The sequence below is a fragment of the Parasteatoda tepidariorum genome, chromosome 10 (assembly GCF_043381705.1).
Source record: "Parasteatoda tepidariorum isolate YZ-2023 chromosome 10, CAS_Ptep_4.0, whole genome shotgun sequence".
NCBI classification, from domain to species: Eukaryota; Metazoa; Arthropoda; class Arachnida; order Araneae; family Theridiidae; genus Parasteatoda; species Parasteatoda tepidariorum.
This window is the reverse complement of record NC_092213.1, coordinates 48,654,564-48,680,309: the sequence shown is the minus strand read 5'-3', so window position 1 is coordinate 48,680,309 and position 25,746 is coordinate 48,654,564. Positions and strand designations below refer to the sequence as shown.

General features: G+C 29.6%; 1 protein-coding gene across 18 annotated transcripts in view; it reads left to right on the top strand.

Annotated features, from left to right (window-relative positions):
* Positions 1–25,746, top strand: part of LOC107447618 (vinexin) — a 136,090-nt gene that overhangs the window by 97,028 nt on the left and 13,316 nt on the right. For 9 of the 18 annotated variants that reach the window (XM_043039529.2, XM_043039528.2, XM_071186533.1 and 6 more), the window contains 8 exons: positions 1,421–1,611; positions 3,395–3,476; positions 4,634–4,693; positions 7,271–7,373; positions 7,475–7,598; positions 12,037–12,072; positions 13,983–14,044; positions 19,300–19,463. In XM_043039529.2, coding sequence (XP_042895463.1) covers positions 1,421–1,611; positions 3,395–3,476; positions 4,634–4,693; positions 7,271–7,373; positions 7,475–7,598; positions 12,037–12,072; positions 13,983–14,044; positions 19,300–19,463 — 822 coding nt within the window. The remainder of the gene's footprint in view (positions 1–1,420; positions 1,612–3,394; positions 3,477–4,633; positions 4,694–7,270; positions 7,374–7,474; positions 7,599–12,036; positions 12,073–13,982; positions 14,045–19,299; positions 19,464–25,746) is intronic. The other 9 variants (XM_071186532.1, XM_043039530.2, XM_071186535.1 and 6 more) reach the window with 1 other exon arrangement.

Sequence of the window (25,746 nt, the reverse complement as noted above, 5' to 3'; positions counted from 1 at the left end):
ACTTTAGGTGCATCATCCTTAAAATTCTTTTAATCGTAAAATCTATTTTAGAACTGCCAAATACTATACCGTAATTTTTACTGCCATACTTTCTTAATTCGAGCGATCCAGTGATTTTATGGTGATAGTTACTGAAATTGCAGTATATCAGATTTTTTGTTCCGTAACATGTTCCCGTAAAAATGGGTTTTACGGTAAAAAGAACCGGAATCCTCAGTGCCGATACTTTGTACTGTAATTTTTTGCTGTGTAGTTTATTGACTGTATAGAGATTTCCTTAATTCTTTAACTTTCCCTTATTCATTAATTTAAAAGTGAATAAAACATTTTAAGTAAATTAACGCATTTATAACAACATTTGCTTTGTAATATTTTTTTATCTACTCTATGTGTGCAAAATTTAAAGTTTTCTTGTTAGATTAAGCCTAATTTTTACAATAATATTCTCTGTCTGACTGAATTAGGGTCATAGACAAATTTGAATTTATGAAAATTCTGGCGAAAATCGACACTGAAAATTCTACTACCAAGTCTTTAAGTAACTACCTATATGGTAGAAGTCATAAAATGATGCTTAAGGGCATATTTTCTAATGTTAAAGTAGAGAAAAACTCAACATTCATATTCTTTCTAAAAAATGCATTGAAATGAGTTTTCAAAATTTGCTTGACTGATATGCATTTCTGTAGAATAAGTTGAACACTCCAGTATCTTCCAGTTGATATTCCATATTCAATTAAAAAATAATACATTTAAGAGAAAGTTAGTATGCAATGAGGAGGTATGATAAAGAGCTGTTTTTCGGAGCGTTTCTAGCACTTCAATTTGAAATATTTGTTTCTGAATAAAACAAGATGAAAATTCTTCCTTTAGACAGTCATTAGATTAAACTTTCTTCATTTACTCTAAACATTAAATAAACATATTCTACTGAGAACTATTTGAAAGCGATTTTCTTTATCTATTAAGTAATTCATTAATAATTTTGAATATTTTTTGGTCCCTTTTATTTTTATTAATGTTAAGCCTAGTTACCAAATTTTACGGTTGTAAAACTTTTACTCAATTCAAATTACTTAAGCTCAAGTTCAAATAAAGAGAATCGCCATTTTACCATTCTTCACTATTTTAACGAATAAAAATTGAACTATTCTTCTTTCTGCTTCAGCTTAGCTAATTGTTTTTGACATTTTTCACCTTTGTTGTTAAATAACACCTACAACTATTTATTTAATAATATAAGAATTTTTTCTCTTTAAATAATCATTTGCATTTATTATATATATTTTTTTTATTAAACTCCACAAGAACTCTTTAAAGTTCTAACTAAACTTCCTATTAAATCAGAGTGTTAGATTTTATACCGTAAAACATTAAAAAAGCTGATTGATGAAATTTGATCAATATTTTTTGTTTTCAGCACCGATACCAAAGAATGCAGTTTTAATTGACCAAAAAGTGATCGTCGAAGGTGACAAAGTACACACGGACAGCTATTATGCTGTGCCAACAGTTACGACAGAAACCACAACGCATTCTGTTAAGGGTCAACCTCCCAAATATGATGGCATTGGTCCAACAGAATATGGAATTCCAGTAGGTCTTCGAACGGTAAGGCATGTCAACAAATATTAAATACATTTTAATACACTTAGGCTTAGCTACACTGTAAAAAAATTCAGATCAAATTACGGTAAAAAGTACCCGCACAGTCAGTGCCGGAACTTTTTACCGTGAACCCGTAATTACCGTGATTCCGTTACCGTGCATCACCCGTAAAATCCATTTTATTGTAAACTTCAGTTTTACCGTAAAATATTATACCGTAATTTTCATAGTAATATTTATTTAAAATAGAGGGATTCAGTTATTTTACGGTAAGTATTACTTTAACAATTATAATATTTTACGGTGAAAATAAATTTCACGGTTAAAAGAATTTTACGGATGATGCACCCAAAGAGCTGATACTTTATACCGTAATTTGATCCGGAATTGTTTATAGTATACGAATGAGTAGAATTATTTGCAATTTTCCCCGTTATATTTTAAATTTTCGTTTATGAAGACCTCCTTTATTCAAAAACAGTGCAGGTTTACCTTAATTACTATCTTTAATATATGATTTCAGAACTGTCAAAAAAGTAGTAAAATTTCATGTGCATTAGGGGACTTAAATTACTGCTCATCCGAGGAGAAAATAAAAAATTTAATGAAACACTAATCAGGAAGACTTGTTCAAAAACATCAAAACTTGTTTAGTGGTTGAACGAAACTTAATGGTGTGTCTAATAATCACTATGGCAATTAAACTGGTTTAATAGGCCGGGATAGCCTGGTTCGAACCCAGCCGGCCGAAGAAAGCCGTGTTGTAAAGTAACTGATGCACTTTAAATCTGTCGAGTCGCAAAAGTCCTCCATGTTCCCATAACAAATCAACACCTCTGGGGGTACTGGATTGGAAATCGATCGTTCTCTGATTCAGGTCAAAATTACGATCTGTGGATGAATGAATGGATGTATAAATGGTTATGCCCTATAAACGGGTGTGACGTACGGTGTGGCAGAAGTCGAATTCTTGGCCATAGATGGCGCCACTGGAAAACAAGAACAATCGTACCCCCTCTGCCTAAACCGACATACGTCAACAGCAACAACAACTGGTTTAATTTTTTTAACGTCACCTTTCTCTTTAATGATATCTTAAGCTTTTTTGAATTTTTCATTTTTTTCCACTTTGATATTATTTTGCAACCTTAAACGTGAACTTTTCTATACTTCGCTTTTGATAAGGATTCTAAAAATATGCATTAAAGGATTTGAATACGGAACAATCTGTATAACATCAAATAGAGATGAAAATAGTTTTTGTAGATGTATAATTTTTTGATACACATTGTAAAAAATTGCAGTATAAAAAACCAGCACTTTAGGTGCATCATCTGTAAAATCTATTTTATCGCAAGCTCTATTTTTACCGGAAAATATTATAGCGTAATTTTTGTAGTAATATTTAATTAGACTTATTCAGCAATTTTACAGTAATTATTACTGTAAAAATTACGGTATATCAGATTTTTTGTTCCTTAATATGCTCTGGTGAAATTGGATTTGACGGTGAAAAGTACTTATACATTTTATAAGTACTTTTATCGTAGTACTTATACCGTAAAAGTACAATGTTTTTTTTTACCATAATTTGATCCGAATTTTTTTTTTTTGAAATGCATGAAGAAAATACAGCATGCGATTGTAACATTTCTATTTTATATTATTTTGATGAAATTTTTTTTTATTAGTTATCTATAGAGAAGATTTTAAAATGCCTATTCAAATAAACAAAAACAAATATTTAAGCCGGATTTTATAAAAATATATTTTCTTTTCTTTACAGGGTGTAAAAGAAGAATACGCCAGTGACTGGTATAAAAGCATGTATAAGTCGTTGCATAGAGTTAAATTTCCTAACGAAGGTGGTAAGTTACATTTTCCAACGTTATAACTTTTTTGCAAGGCAGCGTGTTCTTCTATAATGTCCACTCTTAATACGCATATTTAAGAGCTTTCTCGAAAATGAAGTTAAAAAAAAATGCTTATGAAGAATCGCAAATCTATATTTAAGGGAGAATCTTTTTAAAAAAGCTGTTGTCCTATGTGACTCAAGAGCTGCTTTGCTTGCATTGCCACCTCCAATTTGAATACCCAGCATCCCTTACGAAAACCATTGTTATCCAGTGGGTTTCTGCCCATTGCGGGGTTACGGGTAATGAAAGTGCAGACTACTTAGCAAAAAAAGGAGCCTTAATTATTCAGACTTCTGCGCACATTATGCCCTTCTGTTCCATCAAACAGCTTATTAAGAGGACCTTTAAGACCTGTGCTCATTAAGAACTTATCGACCGTATTTCTACTAAGTCTTGGAGGGCTACCTAAATTTGCGAAATGGCCCAAGACGAAGAGCGGTGGCTGAATTCTGTTTGGCTACCGGTCATGACTGTCTGCGGAAACATCTGTCTAGATTTGGTATCGTTCCTTCCCCGGTATGCACTCTTTGCAGTTCTGGTGAGGACATGGACTCCACGCACCTTCTCCGCTGCTCTGCACTTTGCAAGAATTCTATCACTGCTCTCTATTGGGAAGCTAGGGGCATGTTGTGATTAATAGACTTTGTTGCAGCATCTTTTGTTTCTGTTCTTATTTTTATTCGATGTTTATGTATGCTGTTACTGTCTATAATCTGCCATTGGAAATAAAATACAAAAAAATATTTAAGTGAGAGAAAAAACAAAAACGAATCAAATTCTAACGAATCACTACAGAGAAACAATGTATGAATAATACCAAAATCAGTTTGGTTTCCTGGTGAAACTTTGTTCTTCTAATAATCTAGCCTTCAACTCCTTTTGTTTGAACCGATAATCAAACATGCTTTGATGTCTTCAGTCCTGATCTTTCCTGAGTGGTGATTTGTTAGATTTAGAGAATCATTTTTTCCTGCTAAAATATCAATATGCGATTATTAAGTGTGTGTATTTTTTTTAACCTTATTTTTTGATAAAGAGTCTAAAATACATTAAAAACGGATGTAAAAATATGGTCAGATATACTGAATATATATATATTTTTTACTTAGGTCATACACAAATGGTTCATCTTGGTGGATACATGTCTGAACCCGAGTTTGATCGAAATGGTATGAAAATAATTTTATATGTTAATGATTATGAAAATAAATAATTGCTTAATTCCTTTTAGTAATGAACCAATATTTTCTTATTAATGTAATGCGTGTTACGTTCGAAATATTTCGATCCTAAACACCAAAACTTATAATCATGATCTTATAGATAAAGGCGTAATAGTTATTTATGATCGAATTATTTAATTTTTATACCAAACTGATCCATTGATGTCGTTCAGAATTTGTGTTAAAAAAAGATTTCTATCTTACATTAAAAGAAAAAATATATAACAAAGATTGAGTACCAATTATAATTTTGCTCTTTATAGTAATGAGCTTTCAAGTTCAAGGATCATGAGGATTTGAAGTTTTTTCTTCTATTTTCTTTAATCATTTCAGCCAAAAACTGGTCCCGCAGTGGACTGATCGTTAAGACACGGTTCCCAGTTGATCAGCGAAGTCAAGCATCACTGGTTGCGGTCAGTGTGCCGGTGGATCAATCTGCGTACGGTTCGAGGGTGAGCGTTATCGGTCCTCGTTAAACTGTTCTACCGTAAAGTGCTCGATTTCTCGTGCAGGTCGTCGCGCTACCGAAGCAAAGGTGCCAATCTCTCTGCAGAAGATCAAAATTGTGAGGCCGTCGCCAATAGCCCATTGTGCAGCTCTACTGCGACGTAAATGAACTACAACAACCAAACAAAAACTGAAGTATTATTCTAGTTTTCCCAATATATTCCTGTTTCTACTAAGTTTCCAATCTAATTATTCTAGTTTTATTTTTCGTGTCTAACAAATCATTTATTATAATGTTCTAGAGTAAATCATTTGGGAGAACAAAACAGTCGATAAACTGGCAAACGAAGCGAGAACCCAAAATAACAAACCACATCATCACCTTGCATAACGCGAAAACCATCATCAGATAACATTCCGTAAATGAAGCAATATTTCAGAAGATGACAACTACATCAATGCATAAACATCTTTCTTTTTTTTTACTTGATCATTGCTCATATTTCAAAATTTTGTTTAAATTTATTTTAAAATTTTAAATATTTAGCAATATTGCTGGCATTAGAAAGATAATGGGATCTTACTTTATTTTATAACTATCATTGAACAGGTGACCCAATTTTTGGGTTTAGGACTACTAATGTTCAACTCCGTTGCCTTAATTTTGAACTCAATCCAGAAGACAAGGGAAATCCTGGATCAAGTATTGAGAGAAATTTGCTTTCGTGGAGGACTTTTTTTGATGGAACTGACCTGCATTTGCGTTACATGGGGAGGAGGACCACGAGAATCTCCTACGGTTAGCTTGACGGCTAAGGGACTCTGACCAATGATCCGTCTACCATTGAGGATATTTCACGTCAGCACTGTGGTCGGTGTAAGCCGGATGCGGAATTCGTATCGACTGGGATTCGAACCCAGTTCGCCGCATTGGAAGGCGAACGCTCTATCCCCTGAGCCATCGTGGCTCAAAATAGAGGGATTACAGGGGTCTGTCCAGACATTTTGTGAAAGGTCCTATTTTTGTAAAATTGTGAAAAAATGACTCGTAATTTGTGAATATAAAATAAACGTTGAGTCGCATTCTTTCAACCAGGGTCCTGCTTTTGTGAATTTATGCAAATAGAGTCCTGTTATTGCAAAAAACTTTTTCAAGGAGTTTTTAAATTGTAAAGACATACAAGATTATGCTCAACACTGTAAAATTATAATTTAAAAAAATTGAATTTTAAAGAATAAACAGCAATTGCTGCTGCTAAATTAGAGATAAAACATACAAATATTTGCTATTTAGCCTATACCGCTGAACGCAGAATATTCATTTCGAACGAATAAAGGAAGAAGCGTTTGCCGAAGTCAAAACTTAGTTCGTTTACTTAAGTCTTTCTCCCCCCCCCCTTCCTGAGAAGGGTTTATTCGATTAACAAAACAATAATGAAGATAAAAAAAAAATTGTGAAGGGTCCGATTAAAAGATTAATTATTTTGTGAAGGGTCCGTTTTTAAGTAAAAATATTTTGTGAAAGGTCCATTTTTATGAAAAGATATTTTGCGAAGGGTCCGTTAACGGACTTAAATTTCTTCTAAACAGACCCCTGGTTTAGTTAATTAATAAATTTTTTTATTTATATTCATTTTTTTTATAAACATGCAAGGAAAGAATACAAAAAAAAGCCGTAATATTCAAACTTTTTTCAAAAATGGTTCGCGCTGAACAAAGTAGAGTGATTTTTCATAAGGTTAAGGTCCTCCCCCAACTCTAACATAACGCTTTTTGAGCTTCTGGTGACGGTTAACGGATGACAAACACTATGAAAAAGCTCTCTAATATCTGCACTACAAGGCTCCGGATAGTACACTAAATATGTATTTTTTGATTGATCGCAATTATACGATTCGGGAAATGTAAAACTCATAGCAACCTCGAAACAAAAACTATTACGTTTTTTGGAAAAAATTTAAGGTAGTCCAACTCATTTATTCAGCTTTATGGAAGAATTTGGATGACGTGAAAAAAACATGCTATTTCAATTGTTCACATTAAATAATAATAAAATAAATATTTTTTTTCTTTCAGAAAAGTTGAAAGCGAAATATGCTACTTCAGATTATAGACGTAAGCCCGAAAAATCTATGCCTGTCACAAATATGCGCCAGACATCCCCAGAAAAACTTAGCCCGTAAGCACTTCTTCATTCATCTTATTTTAATAAAAGAGTTCCCATTGTTTTACGAGTTCTTTCGGCATTCTTTCATTAAATTAGTTATTTTTCATGCGTAGGTTACCTGTTGATACGACAATAATACGACACGAGCCTCGACGTGAAGTTTACAAAGTGGAACCACGGAGCATCGCAGAATACGAACCGGGAAAGTCCTCGTTAGCTGAGAAGGAGTTTCAAAAAGTAAGTTTTTTTTTTTATTGGGTATTTTATTCTTTTTATTTTAAAAATACAACGTTTGTAGAAGAAGAATAATATGCAAATATTTTTTTTCGCATTCTCAGTTACGAAAATATAATTTTGTTTGTTTTGAATCGGTACTTGCAACTCTAGAAGAAGTGAAGTGATTATGCCGAACCATGTGATTTCAATCAGATTTAAATTGGGTAAGGCTCCTATACTATAAGGCTCCTATGTCTAATTCAGGGGCTCTAAAATTGGGTGCCTATGAATGACGTCACGCTTGCGTGTCGAACCTGATTGATTTCTAATCTACCAATATCACAATTTTTCTACGATGACGTCATTTGCATAGATTCAATTGCTATGAGGATTTATCACAAATTGCTAATGTTTTATAGTGCTTGATTGAATTGAGAAAACATCAGGTATTTGGTAGCAGCAAAAAAAATAATAAATAAACCTAAATATTTTTTACAAATTAGGAAATTTAGTCTCTTGTTCGCTCTGCTCACATACCACTTCGTTGCTCTTCAGTAATTATTTCTTTTCCTTGAAATTCGATGAAAAAAATGATTTTTTTTTATAAAATACGTAATATATGTTAGAAATTTTTTTCTTAATATATTAAACGTACCGAAATGAAGGAATACCTGGATTTGAAAACTAATCAACTGTACTTGAAAAACAAATTTAAACTTAGGATTGCAGAATTGGCGATGATATAAGAAAATATAAATGAGAATTTATTTTACTTCTTAACAATATAAAATGATAACCTTATGTCATATAACAGTTTGCATTGGAGACAGTTTCTATCTCTCATCATTCTTTATATTTTTAAAAATTTCGATGCAAATATCAAGATTTATATCTGGCTACATGTAATTCCTCACACTTATTTTTTATTTAGTCATTTTTGTTCCTTTTTGACATGAAGTGCGAATTTATGAAGTAAAAATCGCAAGAGAGAAATTTTTCAACAACTTTAGTTTCAATAATTAATATTTAAAGAAAAAAGTGCAATATTTTTTGAACAAATGAGAATTTCGAAAAAAAAAAACTAACGTTAATTTTATAATTAAAAATTTTCCTATCAGCAAGTAAAATTTCAAACCCGTAGTTGCATTTCAGCGGGAGTTACATCGGCCAACGTGGTTTTTTGACTACAATTTTACTAGTTAATTATTCCTAATCTAATAATCGAGTTGTAAAATTTTTTATTCCATCCTACTCCTTGTACCTTCAACGTAATCATAATTTTAAATTTCTAAGTCATATAGCTTTTGCGCGTTTAAGTAAAAATTCGCGGAAATTTTTTTTAAAAAATTTGCGAAAAAATTTAAATAACTTTCGAACAAAGTAGAGTTTTGAAAGAAACATAAAAAAATTTGGCTTTATCAGCATGCCAAATTTTCAATTCTGTAGATGCATTCCTGCGACATGTAGAGCACCCGAATGGAATTTTTTTCTACTGATTTAACAATTCGTAATTCTCGAACGAATTATCGTATGTTAAATTTTTTATTTCAACGTAATCGTTTCAACGTTTTATTTCAACGTACATTTTCTACATGCATTAATAATTTCAAATTTTTAAGATTTGTGGTTTTTGTGTAGAAAACCAAAATGTAATATTAAGGTTAACACCCGAAACAGAAACAGCGGCGGTCTTACGGTTTTTAATAAAGAGAGAAAACATACGGACTATTTACATGGTTTTGTAATACTACTTTCTTTATAAATTTTGTAAAAAATTTAATTGAAATGAGATTTCTTGAAGTTTATTTAAAATATTTCCTTGTCTACTACTTAGAATTAAGTCAATCTCGTGCTTTTTTTAAAAGGAAAATCTTATTTATGCAAAAAATAAGAGCAATAAAATTAAAAATTCACTCTTTGAAACCATTCTTAAATATTGAGTTTTTTATTTAAAAATTTTCTACTTGGTTTATTTAAATTTCAAAATTACTTGGTTTAGTCTAAAAAAGTACGAAGTTCCTTGAAAGATACTAATGTAATGATATTCTGATTAAAATGTCACATAGAGCACGAACTACTACTGTTTTCGACATATACCGCTAACTTTAGATGCAACAAGTGGCCCAAGTTCGAATCCCGGCTATGGTTAGGTATGTTACTTTTATCCAAAGCTGACCTATTTTATTAAGTAATGCTTTATCAAAGATTGACGGATCATGTACCACAGTCGCGCTGAATGTTATCGATTTTCGTAATTTTCCTTTCCAGATCGGGAAACTGCTAACCTACTTTTTGAGTGCGAGTTCTTTTGTCGTCTGAGTCAAAGAAACTATAAAATACGAAGAAAATCGTTTATTAGATAAGTAAGAGTTATTCACTTTAAAAGTTCTTCTCAAAGGCAAATTAGTATGATAGTTCACCTATGAGGACCCTTACTTTTTGAGTTAGATTAAAAAAATACATATACGGAAGCATTCATTTATGAGGCAAGTATTTGTGTAATTATATTCGATCCTTACTCTTGAAAGGAGAATTCAATATTTAAGTTATGGACCTGAATTGGAGTCGCAGTGTCTTCCAAAATGGATAATTAAAATATATTTCGGAACAATTTCGTTTTGCCCTTTGAGTTAGATTAAAATCATACAGATACGAAAGAATTCATTCATGAGGCAAGTATTTGTGTAATTTTATTCGATCCTTACTCTTGAAAGGGGAATTCAATATTTAAGTTATGAACCTGAATTGGAGTCGCAGTGTCTTCCAAAATGGATAATTAAAATATTTCGGAACAATTTCGTTTTGCCTTTTGAGTTAGATTAAAATAATACAGATACGGAAGTATTCATTGAGGAGACAAGTATTTGTGTAATTATATTCGATCCTTGCTCTTGAAAGGGGAATTCAATACTCAAGTTATGGACCTGAATTGGAATCTCGGTAAAGTAAAATGTCTCGAAATCAATTCCTTTTTAATTTTAAATCTTGGAAAAAAAATTTTGGCAAACAATAAAATAATTTAATGTTTGTTCACTTTATCGATCATATATTAAGTTTATCATACTTAGTATTACGATCAAGTCCTCATTTTATTTTAGCATATCTATTTTATGTAAATTTTTAATCATTAGCTGAACTTCTGGTCTTATGAGTTTCTAAAACCTAAACTTTTGTTGCATTTTATATAATAATATGCATTTTTAATTTTTAAAAGTAGTTTCGTTAATCCCAAAGCCGGTAACTAATTTTGGGTCTTGGGTAGAAAAAATAAAAAAAGTTTGGGAATCGCTGCCCTTGAGTATATGAAAAAAATTTTTTGTTTTGCACTCAATCAAATGAAATCTATCGTTAAGATAGAGAAAAAAGCTGCACCCATTTTTATTATAGTCTAGATCCGATTCCAGTGAAAGTGATATTGGAATAAAAGAATTTTCATCAATCAAAGAAGTGTACTCAAATTTGAATTTATGACTTACTCAGTAGACTTATAAGTCTTTTACAATGAGTATGAGATGGTAAGATTGAATATATTTATTCTAGCTTGCAATCATTCTAAAAACTCATATTGATATTTGTTTTTTGTATTTTTTAAGCTTTCTGTAATTTTTTAAACGCAGTTGCAATATGTAATTTAATTTAATTCTCTCTCACCTTACGTTTATTTTATATGATCATTGTATCGGTGTAAAAATGCTGTCATTTAATTTTGAAATTTCTTTTAACTATGCAATTCTTCATTGCATTTTTTTTTTTGTTGTTTTTTTTTTCTTCGGTAACTGCAAAAACTGACAATTGTATTTTTCTTTTCTTAAATCTTTGTACATTATGATTATAAAGCTCATAACATTTTTAAATTTCAACTTCTACTTATCAGGAGACTAAGACATTCAGAAAAACAATAATTACATTTAATGAAAACTAAAGAGTTTTATTAATAACTTTTTCGATACAGCATTAGTTTTTCGGTAAAAAAAATTTTAAATCTAAAACCTTTAATGATACTGAAGAATCACCATTCTTTCGAAATCTTTCAAAAGCATATAAATTTAAACTTAAAATTACACTCACTAAACTAAAAACTACATTCTCTGAACTGAAAATTACACTCTCTAAACTGAAAATTACACTCCCTAAACTGAAAATTATACTCACTTAACATAAAATAAAACTCACTAAACTGAAAATTACACTCTGAAAATTATACTCACTTAACTAAAAATTGCATTCATTTAACCAAAAATTACACTCACTAATCTAAAAATTATACTCTCTTATTTAAAAACTACACTCGTAAACTAAAAATTAGACTTACTGAAATTTTTCAATAGATTTCTTTTGAATTTTTATAGTAACTAATCATGCTTAGTTTAATTGTGTTTTATTGCTTATTAACTTGCACATTAATAAGAGTATCAATTTTTAATTGCTTTTTAAAAGTTAATTTAGCTGTTTTTTACAGTTTTGGAGCGATTTTTGGGATTCGATGGATGATCTGGTATGATTAAAGGCTGTTTTAGGCATGCTATTTTTCAGCACATTTAGCCTGGCTTGTCTAACACTTTAATTTTGTTTAACTCATAAAATCACCTCAACCATTACTAATTTTCCAATAACCAACCGTATTTTTGCGAAAATGTTAAAAAGTGCCCAAAATTATTTTCCTTTTTATTATTAATAAAAATGAGATTTATACCTATAGATGTTTAATCAGTTTATTTGTATGAAGTGTTTCGAATCAAATATTCTCCGACGCTGTAGTTAACGTTGTTTTTAATATGGAAAACGTTTGTTTTTCTTTTTTTGCAAGAAAGAAATATTTGGCACAAAATGCCTTGCTTATGTTCGGAAATTTACATTTCAGTTATAAATAAACGTATTCTAATTTAATTACGAATTGTAACTTTTTACGGATTATAAATTTACTGTTTATTTTATTCTAGAACAATTACACTGATTTTCTGAGTTTAAAAGGCAAATAATTTTAGTTTAAAAATAAGTCAAAGCTTTTTAATAATTTTTATTAAAATAACTTCCCGCTTCATTTACTCTTATTTCAATTTTTATTAATTTTCAATAAATTAGAATTTTAAAAAGCTGACTTTTTCGGATGGTACACAGAGAAAAAAAATTATGGTAAAAATTACCATACTGTAATGACATTTCTGGTAAAGAAANATACCCGAAGATGTTTAATTAATTTATTTGTATGAAATGTTTCGATTCAAATATTCTCCGACGCTGTAGTTAACGTTGTTTTTAATATGTAAAACATTTGTATTTTTTCTCAAGAAAATTGATTTTTAGCACAAATTATCTCGCTTATGCTGTTCGGACATTTAATAATTCAGTTATAAATGAACGTATTCTAATTTGATTTCGAATTGTAACTTTTTACGGATTATACATTTACTGTCTATTTTATTTATGAGAAATTACATTGATTTTCTGAGTTTAAAAGGCAAATAATTTTAGTTTAAAAATAAGTCAAAGCTTTTTAATAATTTTTATTAAAATAACTTCCCACTTCATTTACTCTTATTTCAATTTTTATTAACTTTCAATAAATTAGAATTTAAAAAAACTGACTTTTTCAGATGATACACAGAGAAAAAAATTCCGGTAAAAAATTTCCGTACTGTAATGACATTTCTGGTGAAAACATAATTCTGATTAATAAAATCGAAATATACGCTATTTGAACCATTCATTTGGTAATTTTTCCGCTTGTTATGATTACGGTTTCCTGGAAATTGTGGTATTTGAAATTATAATTCTTATTACCACACATTTAGTAAAAAATACAAGTCTGAAAATTAAATGTAACTGAATAAATGGTTTTTGTGTTATGGTATGTGTTAAAATATCATGATAAAATTACCGAAATTTACCAAATGTTATCAGATATTATGAAACTATATTCCGTTTTTAATTTTATCAAAGTCATTACCAAAGCGCGTCGGTAAAAATTACCAAGCCTTTTGATGTTCCCATACAGCAAAACACACTGTCAATTTTATCATATTCTGGAAGCTCTAAATATAATTTTTTTTCTCAGTGTATACAGTCCATTACAGTCAGTTATGATCAAAAATAAAATGCTGCATCAATTTTTCTTTTTTAACCTATTTAAGTACTAGTCATAATTTAATTATATGTATTTATTTCTTCTACGGTACTACAGAAAAATGTATTTTTGTTTGCTTTGTTTCTTTTATACTGCGAGAGCATAGAAACTCCTTTTGAAGGGAATAAATATTCACTATTTAGTCAAATTGAAACAAATGTACGGAGGGTGAAGTGTGTAATGAGTATTTAAGATACCTTTTATTGCATAACGCACATCTTTTTCTGACTGATTAGGGTTTATATCAATTTTATGTCTCATTGTCTTCGTTACTATTGCAGCATGAATATTTAGGAAGTAGTCCGAAAACCCAGCAAGGACTCAGCCGTCGGTGGCCAAATGTGTAAGTTAGATGCTTCTTTAACTTCTTTATTCTATTATTTATCTTCATAATTACGTTATGTTTTATTATTTGATTTATTATTTCTTTTAACTTCTATGTCCTACTTTTCTTTCTTATCTAAGTTTTTCCTGTTGTGTTTAATTTTTTAACCATCGTGTGCATGTAATTTTCTTATAAACTTCTTTCAGTGGCGTACGCAAGGGAGGGGTTTAGGGGTTTAGACACCCCCCTTGAGCTCAGACAAAATGGCAAAAATAAAAATTTTAGTAGAAATTATGCGAGCTATTATTTTTTAAGACTATATATTTTTTTTAACCTTATGCCTGCTTTTTTTTTCTCACAGTATTTCTCAGAATACTGAAAAAGCATTTACTATAAGGGTTGTACTTTCGAAACCAAATTCACGTGATACTGTTATGGACTGATTCCTTTCTGTCCTGCCAGTATAGTTTTCGAGACTGGCTGTCATTCGCGAGGTCTTTACGCGATGATTCTGGAATCCTAGACGTTCTGTCGTCTTTGAGACAATTCGAGAATTTTGGAGCCGCGGTGAAAAATTATATAAAAGGGGGAACGGAGTACAGTGGAATTAGTTAGTCAGACTAAAAGTCATCTCTGCCGCTTGTCTTTCGGAGCTTGTCGCTAAATCAGTTTTGTTTTGTCTTAACAAAAAGTTCATTCAATCGCCGAACCCGTCGTCACCAGTCTTTCGACTAGTGAAGAAATCAGTAACAATACGAGTACCAGAGATACTGTGCTCGTTGAAGTTATTCATTCCAGCTCAAAACTTTGAGATCGTAGCATAGCGGATATTTCTGTGCCAATATATGTATAGATATATATATATATTTGCTGTTCTTGGATCTTTAGGATGTCAAAACGCAAGAATTTAACAATTTTTAATTATTTTGAGAAAAATCATGACCTGANTCTATTTTGTTTTCTTCTGAAATCTCTTTTTTCAATTCCTACTATTAGTTCACACTCTCCCTATATCTTGTTCAAATTTTCAATCGTTAATAAAATCCTTTTTATTCAGCCACTCAAGTTCAAATACATTTTTTAAACTTGTAGTGGATAGCACTTGATGTTTATACAGTTTTTTAAAATATTAATTCATTAATTAAATTTAATTAATTAATATTAGTTTTATATGAGAGAGAAAAATTTCGCTTACATAAGATTATAATAGGATTCACTTACATAAGAAGACCAAACGTATTCAGCATTCACAAGCATTCAATAAATTAACTTGCAGCTTTTATTGAATTATGTTAAGAGATATTTTTTAAAATTAAGAATAAACAAGCAATATAATATTAAAAAAAATTCTTTGTTGATCTACGTAGAAATTGACTTTAATTTTTTTTAATATATTACCTGTTTTCCTTTTAAATGTTTTATTATTTCTTTAAAATTCACGTATTAAATTTGAGTTCATATTTAAGAAAACTGCATTTTTTTTAATAAGGGAAATTGGATTAACGTCTGACAAACATCTATTCATTATTATAAGAGGACATAGAACAATGCTACGTTATGAGCATATATATATAAATAAAGGAGGACATTTTGCGCATTTTATATAATTTTTTGCAATGAGGATTTCCTTCGAAACTTGTTTCAGATTACGAAGTGAGTGGTAATTTTTCCAAAGATATCCATATGTGTCAAGAAATAAGTAATCAAAAGTTTTACGAAGGATTTGCTTACTCCAAACAATGATTTCTTAAGAATATCGACGAATAAGTATAATAGATGAAAAGGAGGGCAATTTGCGTTTTTTCTTCCTCTTTTTTTTAATAATAATTTTTTGCAATAAGAAACTCATTTGAAGCTTGATTAAGATTCAAAAATGAGCATTAATTCTTTCAAAAACAAGCATATATGTCAAAAAAATATGAACTCAATATTTTTAAGAATAAATTTTTTGTCCAAACAATGCTACTTTAGGAACATACATATAAAAATAAAGGAGGGATCTTTGATAACAACACGCATAATTAAAGTCATGCACATCGTTCTCATTTTATTTGAAAATTTGATTTTTTCAAAATAAAATAAATCATTTAAAAAGCAGGTACGTATTTTCTTCTTTTTTATCATTTTTTAAGGAGGGCGGTCAGTTAGAGAATTCTAAAATTTTTGGGAGTCGGCGATTCAAAAAAAAATTTGGCTGCAGCAAAAAAAAAACTTAAAATTAAACATATATATAAAATAAAGAAATGTGCATTAAGAGCCTGATAATTTAAAACGCTAATTTATTTCAGATCATAAGTTTTGATTTTTATGGAAAGTGCAAAAAAATTAGTAAATAAAAAAAAAGGTCTATTCACTAAAAAAGGGTGTCAACATAAAGAGATAATGTTTTTTTTTACCTTTCCCACTGGTTAACATTGCAAGAATTAAACCTGTCTGAAAAACATTATTTTTGTATTTTCATTTCAAATTTTATAGGTTGCGTATTTAAAAGAGCTTAAAGCAACGTAAAGAAATTTATACTCAGAACTTGATAATTTAACTGTTAAAAAATGTATTTAATTAATTTTTTATAATTTATATATTTGTTGTTCTTAACTATTCTTAATGTTTAAAATTAAAAATAAAAATATCGAGCAAAAAACTCAAGTTACAGTGATTGATATAGGAATACTTAAATAACATTGACAGAAGAAGAAAAAAACATGCAGAATGTTAGAAATTGGCCCTTTTTTACCCAAATTATATTATTTCTCAGCTAAGGTAAAAGCATTGTGCGAATATTTCCAGATATATTTTGTATTCAGAACTTGATAATTTTTACTGTTAATAATTCATTTCATTAATTCATTGTAATTAATAAGTTTGTTATTGTTCTTAACTAATCTTAATGCTTAAATAAAATGAAAAATAAAAATATCGAACAAAAAAACTTAAGTTACAGTGGTTGGTATAGAAACACATAAAAAACATTGACAAGAAAACATGGAAAAGTAAGAAATTGGCCCTTTTTACCCAAATTGCATTACTTCTCAGCTAAGGAAAAAGTATTATGCGAAGTTTTCCAGATGTATATACAGTAACATTCGCCGAGTACTTCAAAAGAAATGAAGTTAGTATCGATTCCTGAGATGTTCTACTTTTGATGATTATTTCATAAAAGTATTTTCGCTATTGTTATATGATCATTCGCATTCCGATTTTAACTTATGGAAGTTGCAAAAGAATTTCTACAAGTTTATGAAAGTCAATATTTTTAGGACAATAATATTATTGCAAAATGATTGAATAGTGTTGATAAATTATCTGCAATAAAAAGTGATCAAGTTGCTACTTTAATTTTTTTGTAAATTAGACTTATGAGACAATTTGACTTAATTTAGCAGAATAACTTGTTTAAAAGTAAAGGTATGTATTTATAATCTATTTTGTAATAAGAAATAAGTAAATGTAATATATTTTACAAATTCAGTATATTAAGGGCATTTAATGATATTTTACGAGTATTATTTTCTTTAAAATCTTCTGTTGCATTTCAATTCAGAACAAAATTTTCTATCAACTATTAGGAGACTTTTAAAAAATTATTAAATTTGATAGCTTTTTGAAAACACACAGTTTCTTATTGTGAATTCTTTAAAAAATGTTAAAAGGAAAAGGTCTTTCTTATTTTTAATACTTTAAAAAATGTGAAAAGAAACTAATTAAAAAAAGGAAAAGGAAAATAAAAGCTTTATAAACGAAAGAAAATTTAGTCCATACGGTGACAAAATTCGGATAAAACTAAATTTTACGTTATTTAAACCATTCATTTGGTAATTTTTCCGTTCATGTAGTAACGGTTTACCGAAAATTCGGAATTTAAAATCATAGTTTTTAATACAACACATTTAGTTTAAATTACTTTAAATTATAGAAATTAGTATATTGTAAATTATTTTACACATTTCAAATTTCTTAATTTTTAAATTATTTTTAACTATATTAAGTTTACATCGAAAAATAAAAAATGTATAAAATTTCTTTAGCGAAAAATACTGTCCGCCATTTGTATTTATACAAATATTTAAATAGGCTTACCAATATTCATATTAGTTCTAAGTCTATCATTATGCTATTGATTTCATTATCTTTAATTCAAACTTTAATTTTGTGTGAACTCTAATATTTTGTGTATGAACTCAATTTATAAATTATTAATTTCTAATGCGAAAATCTCAAAAATTTGAAAATAAAATTTACTTTGATTTATTTTTTTTAATTATTTTTTTTAATATTTATCGTTAACTAAAATCTTAGAATCATTTACTGCATGTTAAAATAATAACATAGATATTGCATGAATTTAGTTAAATGCATCAAATAAAATATATCTAGAAAAATCGGTTAATGTCTTTCCGCGACACTAGAATGTTTTTCAGGCAGGATATATTTTAGTGATAATCTTATATATTTCCGTTAAAAAAAATATTTAGCTTGCAGTTGCATAGATCTATCAGTCCTCCAAGGATTTGTTAGAAGTTTGCAAATAAATCATCCACTTCTCATAAATAAAGAAGACTACAAAATAAGATTTATTCCTATCATCTAAAGATAAATATGATGGTTAGGACCTAATTAATCAAAGTTATAAAAGACATTTTGCTGATTAATGTTTTTATGAGCTTTTCAAGTATTTTTTGTCCCATTCTTTTTTATTATTATTATCGCTACTTATACTTCTATAGTATATTATTGCTTCTCAAAATACGCTTTTAATTTGTTCATGTAATGCCTTTTAATCAAGTTGTTCTTATTATTGATTTCAAACTAAGAAAAAAATTTCGATAAAATTATCCAAATGTACGGTAATGGCATTTCGAGTAAAGAAAAAACAAACATAATTCTAGTTAATAAAGCTAAAATATAAGGTATTTAATTTATTCTTTTGGTAATTTTTCCTTTCGTATGTGATAGCTGTTTTAAAATTATAGTTCTTATTACCACACATTTAGTAAAAAATACGAAACTGAAAAATAAATTTAACTGAATAAATGGTTTTTAATGCTATGCTCTATTAAGGTATCATGATAAAATTACAAAATTTCATCACACATTGTAAAACTGTATGTTATTGCTAATTTTGCCTAAATCATCACAAAGTGCTTTAGTTAAAATTACCGAGTTTTTTGGTGTCTCCGTAGAGCCAGAAACATGATAAATATTACCATGTTCCTGTAGCTTTGACCATACCTTTTTCCTCAGCGATAATGAGTATGTTTTTATATCTTTTAAAGCCTCTTAAGTGATGGTTACGAATCAGATTCAACGCTAATACGAAAAACTGGAAGAAACATCGAAGTAGATCCGGAACAACAGAAATCCTGGTACAAAGAAATACAAAAAGGAGGAGAAATACCCCTCACCGGTCTCCGGAAAACTGTACCAGAAAAACCTACAGGTAAATAAATCAAAATCTCTGATATAAATAAATGAAAATGGAACGACTATATATTCACATTAGACTTAGTAGTTAGATATTTTGCGTTAAATTAGAATTTTAAAAATTTTAATTTTTTTTCTCGATAGTTAAACTTGCTGTTATGAATGCAGTCTTATTTGTTATCAGTAAATATATTGGTCGTAAATAGTCAATTAAAACTTATATTTGTTACTATGAACGACTGAAATTACTTAATGTTAACATTTTCAAGTTTTCTTTTCCATTAGAAAGACACATTACGTCTATAATAGATCAAGTAATTACCTTTGATAAGAAATTCTACCGAATAGAGGGCCTGGAGGATTAAGATTAATACTCGGATGAACTTCAACATTATAATAGATGCTTTGAGGAATATTCGAAAAACATTTATTAAATTTTCGTTTTTCTTACTTGCATCAGCACACACTTATTGTGAATGTTGAATAAAATATTTTTGTTGTAGATCATTATTTCTCACTTACACCAGCAAATGTCCATAGGAATCTTACAATGATGTACCTGTATGTTGTTATTTTTAGGTGTAGAAGTGAAATAATGACATTAATGAATAAATTCAATTTAATAATGACTGAATTTTTTCACCAAACAACTACGTGGATATCGACATGATTAAGTTAACATTTACCTAATTCCGAAATTTCATGGTAACATTTAAAATATTTTTATACCCGTTTATTACATTAAATGTAGTCAATCTTTTGAAGCTAAAAGGGGAAGTAGTCGATAAACTCCAACTCGGAGATTATCTCTAAGACTATCTATCCATGAATTGATTAATTGTTCAATTTTTATTCGATTTTCTTAAGAATTTAACATCGTATAGATAGTATCAATCAGATTTCTTATCTTATTTCAGCACATGCATCTAGGATCATTTAAAATCATCTTTCAATTTGTTTCCGCAGTATTTTAATAGCATATGACACTTTACGAAAAATCACTTGGTTCTAGCTGTTAGCTTTAGTTACATAAATACAAGTCCCATTCGTATTTATAAAAAGAAAAAGCTCTGCGGTATATAGTTTTTAGGACAACTTGAGTATATATAAAACCTTTAGTGTGCAATGTTTAGTTTTTTCCCTTAAGTCTGAGTTTTTGGAGCTGTATAGTGGTTCTTGCATTATTCATATTCGATCCAATCATATATTTTTTGAAAAAATGTCCAAACTCAGTAAAATGACTGTTGAATTATGTAACGAGTAAAAGATATTACATAAGAAAAAGTATTCCGATAGTATTATATTATGTATTTTTATATTTTTATGTTTACTATAAACTACGTGCAAGTTTTATGAAATAGAGTTACTGATATGCCATTTTTCCATGTCATTTTTTTTAAACTGTGCACAAAAGTTTTAAATAATACTACTTGCGACCAGTAAAATGCAATATGAGAGTTTATAAATATAAAGCATAGCTTTAAATATAAACATTATAATAAGTTCTATATAAAACATTATATGAAAGTTTATAAATATAGCATAATTAGTAATAGAAAAATTTCAACAGATAATACTTTATTAAAAGACAACATTTTGCTACACTTATTGAAACAATTTAACAAGCTTTTGTTCACTCAAAAATTAAATGCTTTTACTGTTAATGTTTATAATTATATTATCTTTTATATCTTTTGTAAATTAATATCATTTTAACTAAATTTGTGTTTCAGAAATCCGCAATCAAGATTTAAGGCACGCATTACTAAAGTCACAACCATTTAATCGCGCCGATTATAAGACTACATCGCATTCTACGCTTCAAATAAAGATAACGAACTCAATAGCAAAGCCATTTCCTCAAATCCGATCCATATATGCACCAACTACAATGTCTGTTAAGAATACAGCTCCTGTACCTCCTATAAGAGCCTCATCAAAAAAGTTTTCGTTTTTAAATTCTGAAGCTGCTCGTCTTAAGCAGATTGATAGTAGAAATTCTACATCTGCATTGAAGCAGATGCCGCATCACATTTCTACAGATTCTACCTTAAATGACTTTTCGTTTTTTAGCCAAACTAAAAGCGATCCTCAAGGTTTAAAACCTGAATATTGTAGTTCTGTAAGCCATGACACTGTGGGTGGAACTTTAAAATCATTTATGGAGCATGAAACTTCAAACGGGCATCAGAACGATAACGCATTACAGACGGAAAGCTTTGACTATAAAAGTGAAATAAAACAGTTAAATCAACACCAACAAAGACATATTGATAATTTTAATAATAATCATATTAATTCTGATAATAATAACCTCAGCAAAACAAGATTAAGCTTGAAGCAAGAAGAAATTTCGAAAAACCCGAAAATAATTAGCAATTGTTCTATAGATGAGAAAGACAATTTATGTTCAACATCAATATCGGTATTACCAGACACCTCTATCGATGTTTCTGAGTTAAAATGTGCTGATGAAAATCAAAATTTAAAAGTAAACAAAAATCGATTTAGAGAAAACTTTGATTCCGTCACTGTGCAAAGAAATTTGTCTCAGTCATTACCAATTGATCATCATTATAGTGATCCATGCAAAAAAGCAACTATATCCAAAATAAATAAGTCTTTCTCCACTCGGATGATAACTATATTGCCGCCTATATCATTCTCTTCAATTACTTCCACAAGAGGCTTAAAGTCCCACGTAGTTCATTCTGTTTCGCAAAACAATAAAAAGTTGCAGTGTGGTCACTTATCCAATGTGAATCCACTAAAAACCTTTTTAAAAATGAATGAAAATTTTCTGTTTAAAGCTAATGATTGCGCTCCTGATTATTTATCAACTGTTAAACTTTTATTAAAAAATCATCATAAACCTATGTCTCATTCTTTTAAGCGAGATCAAAAATTAATTTCGAACCCTACCTTAAGTAAAAACGAAGCTGACAACAAATTGCATTTGGACGTGTCTTACAATAAAATGAAACAACGCTTGACTCCATTTAAGCAATTCGTTAACTCATGTAAATCATCCACAGACAATATGCTCAGTACCAATCCTTCTACTACAAAATCCAATTGCGTGTCTAATAATTCTATTAAATCTTTGAATAATTTCCGAAATAACAAATTATCTCGCAATAATAATTTAATGCTGAATGAAAAGAATGCATTAGTGTATCAAGAATATGCTACAGCTATGGTGCAATCTACTCCAAAATCTAGAAGCTTCACTCGTTTAAAGAACTATTATGCAACATTAGGAGAAGCACCAAATTCATGTAATGGACTGCACCATATGCAAGTTAAAACTGTGTCGATTTCAAGTAGAAGTATATCTTGCCCTCACTGGCATAAGGATCTTGATATCAATCTGAAATGCAAGCATTCCTCTGTTGGCAACTTAAAACAGTTATACCAACAAACTTTTGGCAGAAACCACCAAAGTCTCCAAACATTTCGTATGTCATTTCAGTATAAGAGAATGCTGTACTCTGCATCAGTTTCGAATTTAGTTAAGAAGTATAACAGCATGCTTTATCTTCAAAAACTAGAAATGATCACCCACCATTCTTGTAAACAAGCACAATACTCCCGATACCTAACTGCCGATTTCAAAAACTCTCCAAAACGTTTTAAGGACAGGGAAAGTAAAGGGGCGTTTTTGTCCAATGAATGGCATGCTCTATCGCGAGATAAGGACTCACCTACTAAATATTGTGATTCAGAAGCCGATTCCTCAGAGCTCAATTCTGCTAAATATCGCTCATCTCCAAGCCTCAACAGTTCCATCGATGATGCTGAAATTCCAAATCACGTCCAGCGAAGAGTTAAGTATTTTGAGAAAATATCTGAAAAGCCACATCTTAGAAGCAACAAATCCAATCTTTCCAGAAATTTGTCGTATTGTGATTTAAGAAATACCGAAGAAGATGAAACTAGAAGTTTTTCTAGATTATTCTCTCCCCATTACGTACCGGAAAGGGCTATGTCCTGCTTAGATTTGTCGCCAGAGTCAGTAGATGTTTCTAGCTCGGAGAATTCATTCCAGAGCTACAGGGATACTTCAAAATCCTTCTGCACCACCGAATGCCACGATATTCATACAACTCGCATTATTCGAACCGGTACAGTTGCTCAAATAAAACGAAAACTGGAAAAATCATTGACACTTAAAAGTGGTACAACGCATTCACTTGGTGGTTCGTCGTTAACTAGGTGGTGCAGCGTGCCCGATGGCATCTCCTCAAACACCATGGTAAATCAAGTTGGGAAACGAAGATCTTATCCGTTTAAAAAATCACCTGCTTTTGCTAAATACTCTTCGGGGTCGGTTCAAAATTTAATCAAAAGATTTGAGCCAGAGCCGTTATTGCCTGCAGTAAACACTTTCCTACGGGAAATTAAATTGGAGTATTCTACGTCAGACCTTGGCGATAGAACTTTTCATTTAGATGATCTCAATAATAATTTGAATGTTAAGCAAGAATTTGACCCTTTTAACTTCCACAGCAACATCTTCAGTGATCTTAGCCTTCCTTTAAATATCCGTAGTCCTAAGGATTATTTAAATACCTCCTTGAAACTTGAGTCCACGGATTCCCCAGAAAATAGATTCATGACGAATGTTAAATATGAAGACAGACATGAGTGGGAGAGCTGTAGTAATTCCTCGACTGAAAATTCAATGAATCGGGCACCTATTTCTAACGTTGATGATCTTTACCTTCGACCCTTCGTCACAACATCCTTTAATTCAATGTCCTGGAATCATGATGAAAAACTTCCAATGTTCGAGGATATTTGCCCGCGAAGATCAGAAATTATGAACATGTATAAGCCAATTTCTAATTTCATGCAAAAACTTAAAATAAATCCATATTTACGTGTTACTAACTCATCTCCCAGGCCTTACGTGAAGAAGTTTATTGAAGATAAAGATTGGAGTCTGCAACCAGGTTTAAAGATTTTTAAGCACATTAAAAGCACGGAACACACATGGAAATTGCACTCTGGGAAATTATCATAATCTTAAATCTTGGCACTCATTTTGTACTTTCTCATCACACTGTTTGCACTATCTATTGCATGTTTTTTGGAATCTTGGAAAAGGGAAACTGAAGACTTCTTCTCTATAAATTTCAGCACTTCGTTTTAAGCACTGTTTTGTATGTTTTGATTATAATTGGACTCTTCCATTTTTGTCTCATTTAATTTTATCGTACACGTAAATTTGACGAATAAAATAGTGTTTTGGCGAGAGTATTCGCGAATGATTTTTTCCACTGGAAAGAAAAATATATATTTAAATCGATCGTCAAAATTACGTCAAAGTGAATTTTTTTAAACAATTCATTATTTTTTATTCGATAACAGTAACTTTCGATAGATGTGCCGCATAACGAATATGAATTGGGTCCAAATAATATAAGCCTGAAACAAACTACCGTAAAATAGCTTTCTATGGGGAAAAAATTAATCATAAAAATTGTTAAGATTTGCATTTGGCGAAGACTTTCTAAAATTGGCGAATATTTTTGATATTTGGCTAATTTACTGGCTAATAATTTGAAATCCATGGCGCAAGCTCTGAATATATGTGAATGGGTGACCGAATAGTTAAATAATGAATTTGTAACTAGTATTTTGCATCTAGAAACAATTTTTAATTTTAATTTATTTAAAATGAGTAATGTTTTTTTAAAATATTTAAACTAAAAAACTAATTTTAAAATTCAGACAATTCAAATTCATTGGAATTTTTTATTTTTAAATCTTGAAAAGTTTTATTTTATTTGAGTTTTATTTATATTACTGATAATGTTTTATTTATATGAATTATTTGAGGGAATGTATTAATTTAATTTAAATTTTTTATTGTCAAAAAAAAAATAAAAACGTAATTAAAAGTTTTCATTTTGAATTTATTTGCGAAAATATTTGAGAAAACTTTTAAATTTGCTCCTAAAAATTAAAATTAATAAGGATTTTTTTAGTAGTTAACTAAGCTTAATTACTAGTTTCTTAATATATTTTACACATAAAGTAATAAATCCGGTTAATATTAATAATAACCTCAATTATTAAAAATAACCACTCTTTTTGGTAAATGTAATTGAGATTAGATTAAAAATTAAAGGGAGCTGCAAAAAACATTTTTAATATAACGTTATTAAAAATTAAACAAATTAGTAAAATATAAAAAACAGCTGTAAGAGTAGACTTTTACTAATAAATAAGTTTAGAGCCCTGGTGGCTCAGGGTGTAGAGGGCTCGCCTTCCAATGATGAACAGTGTTTGAA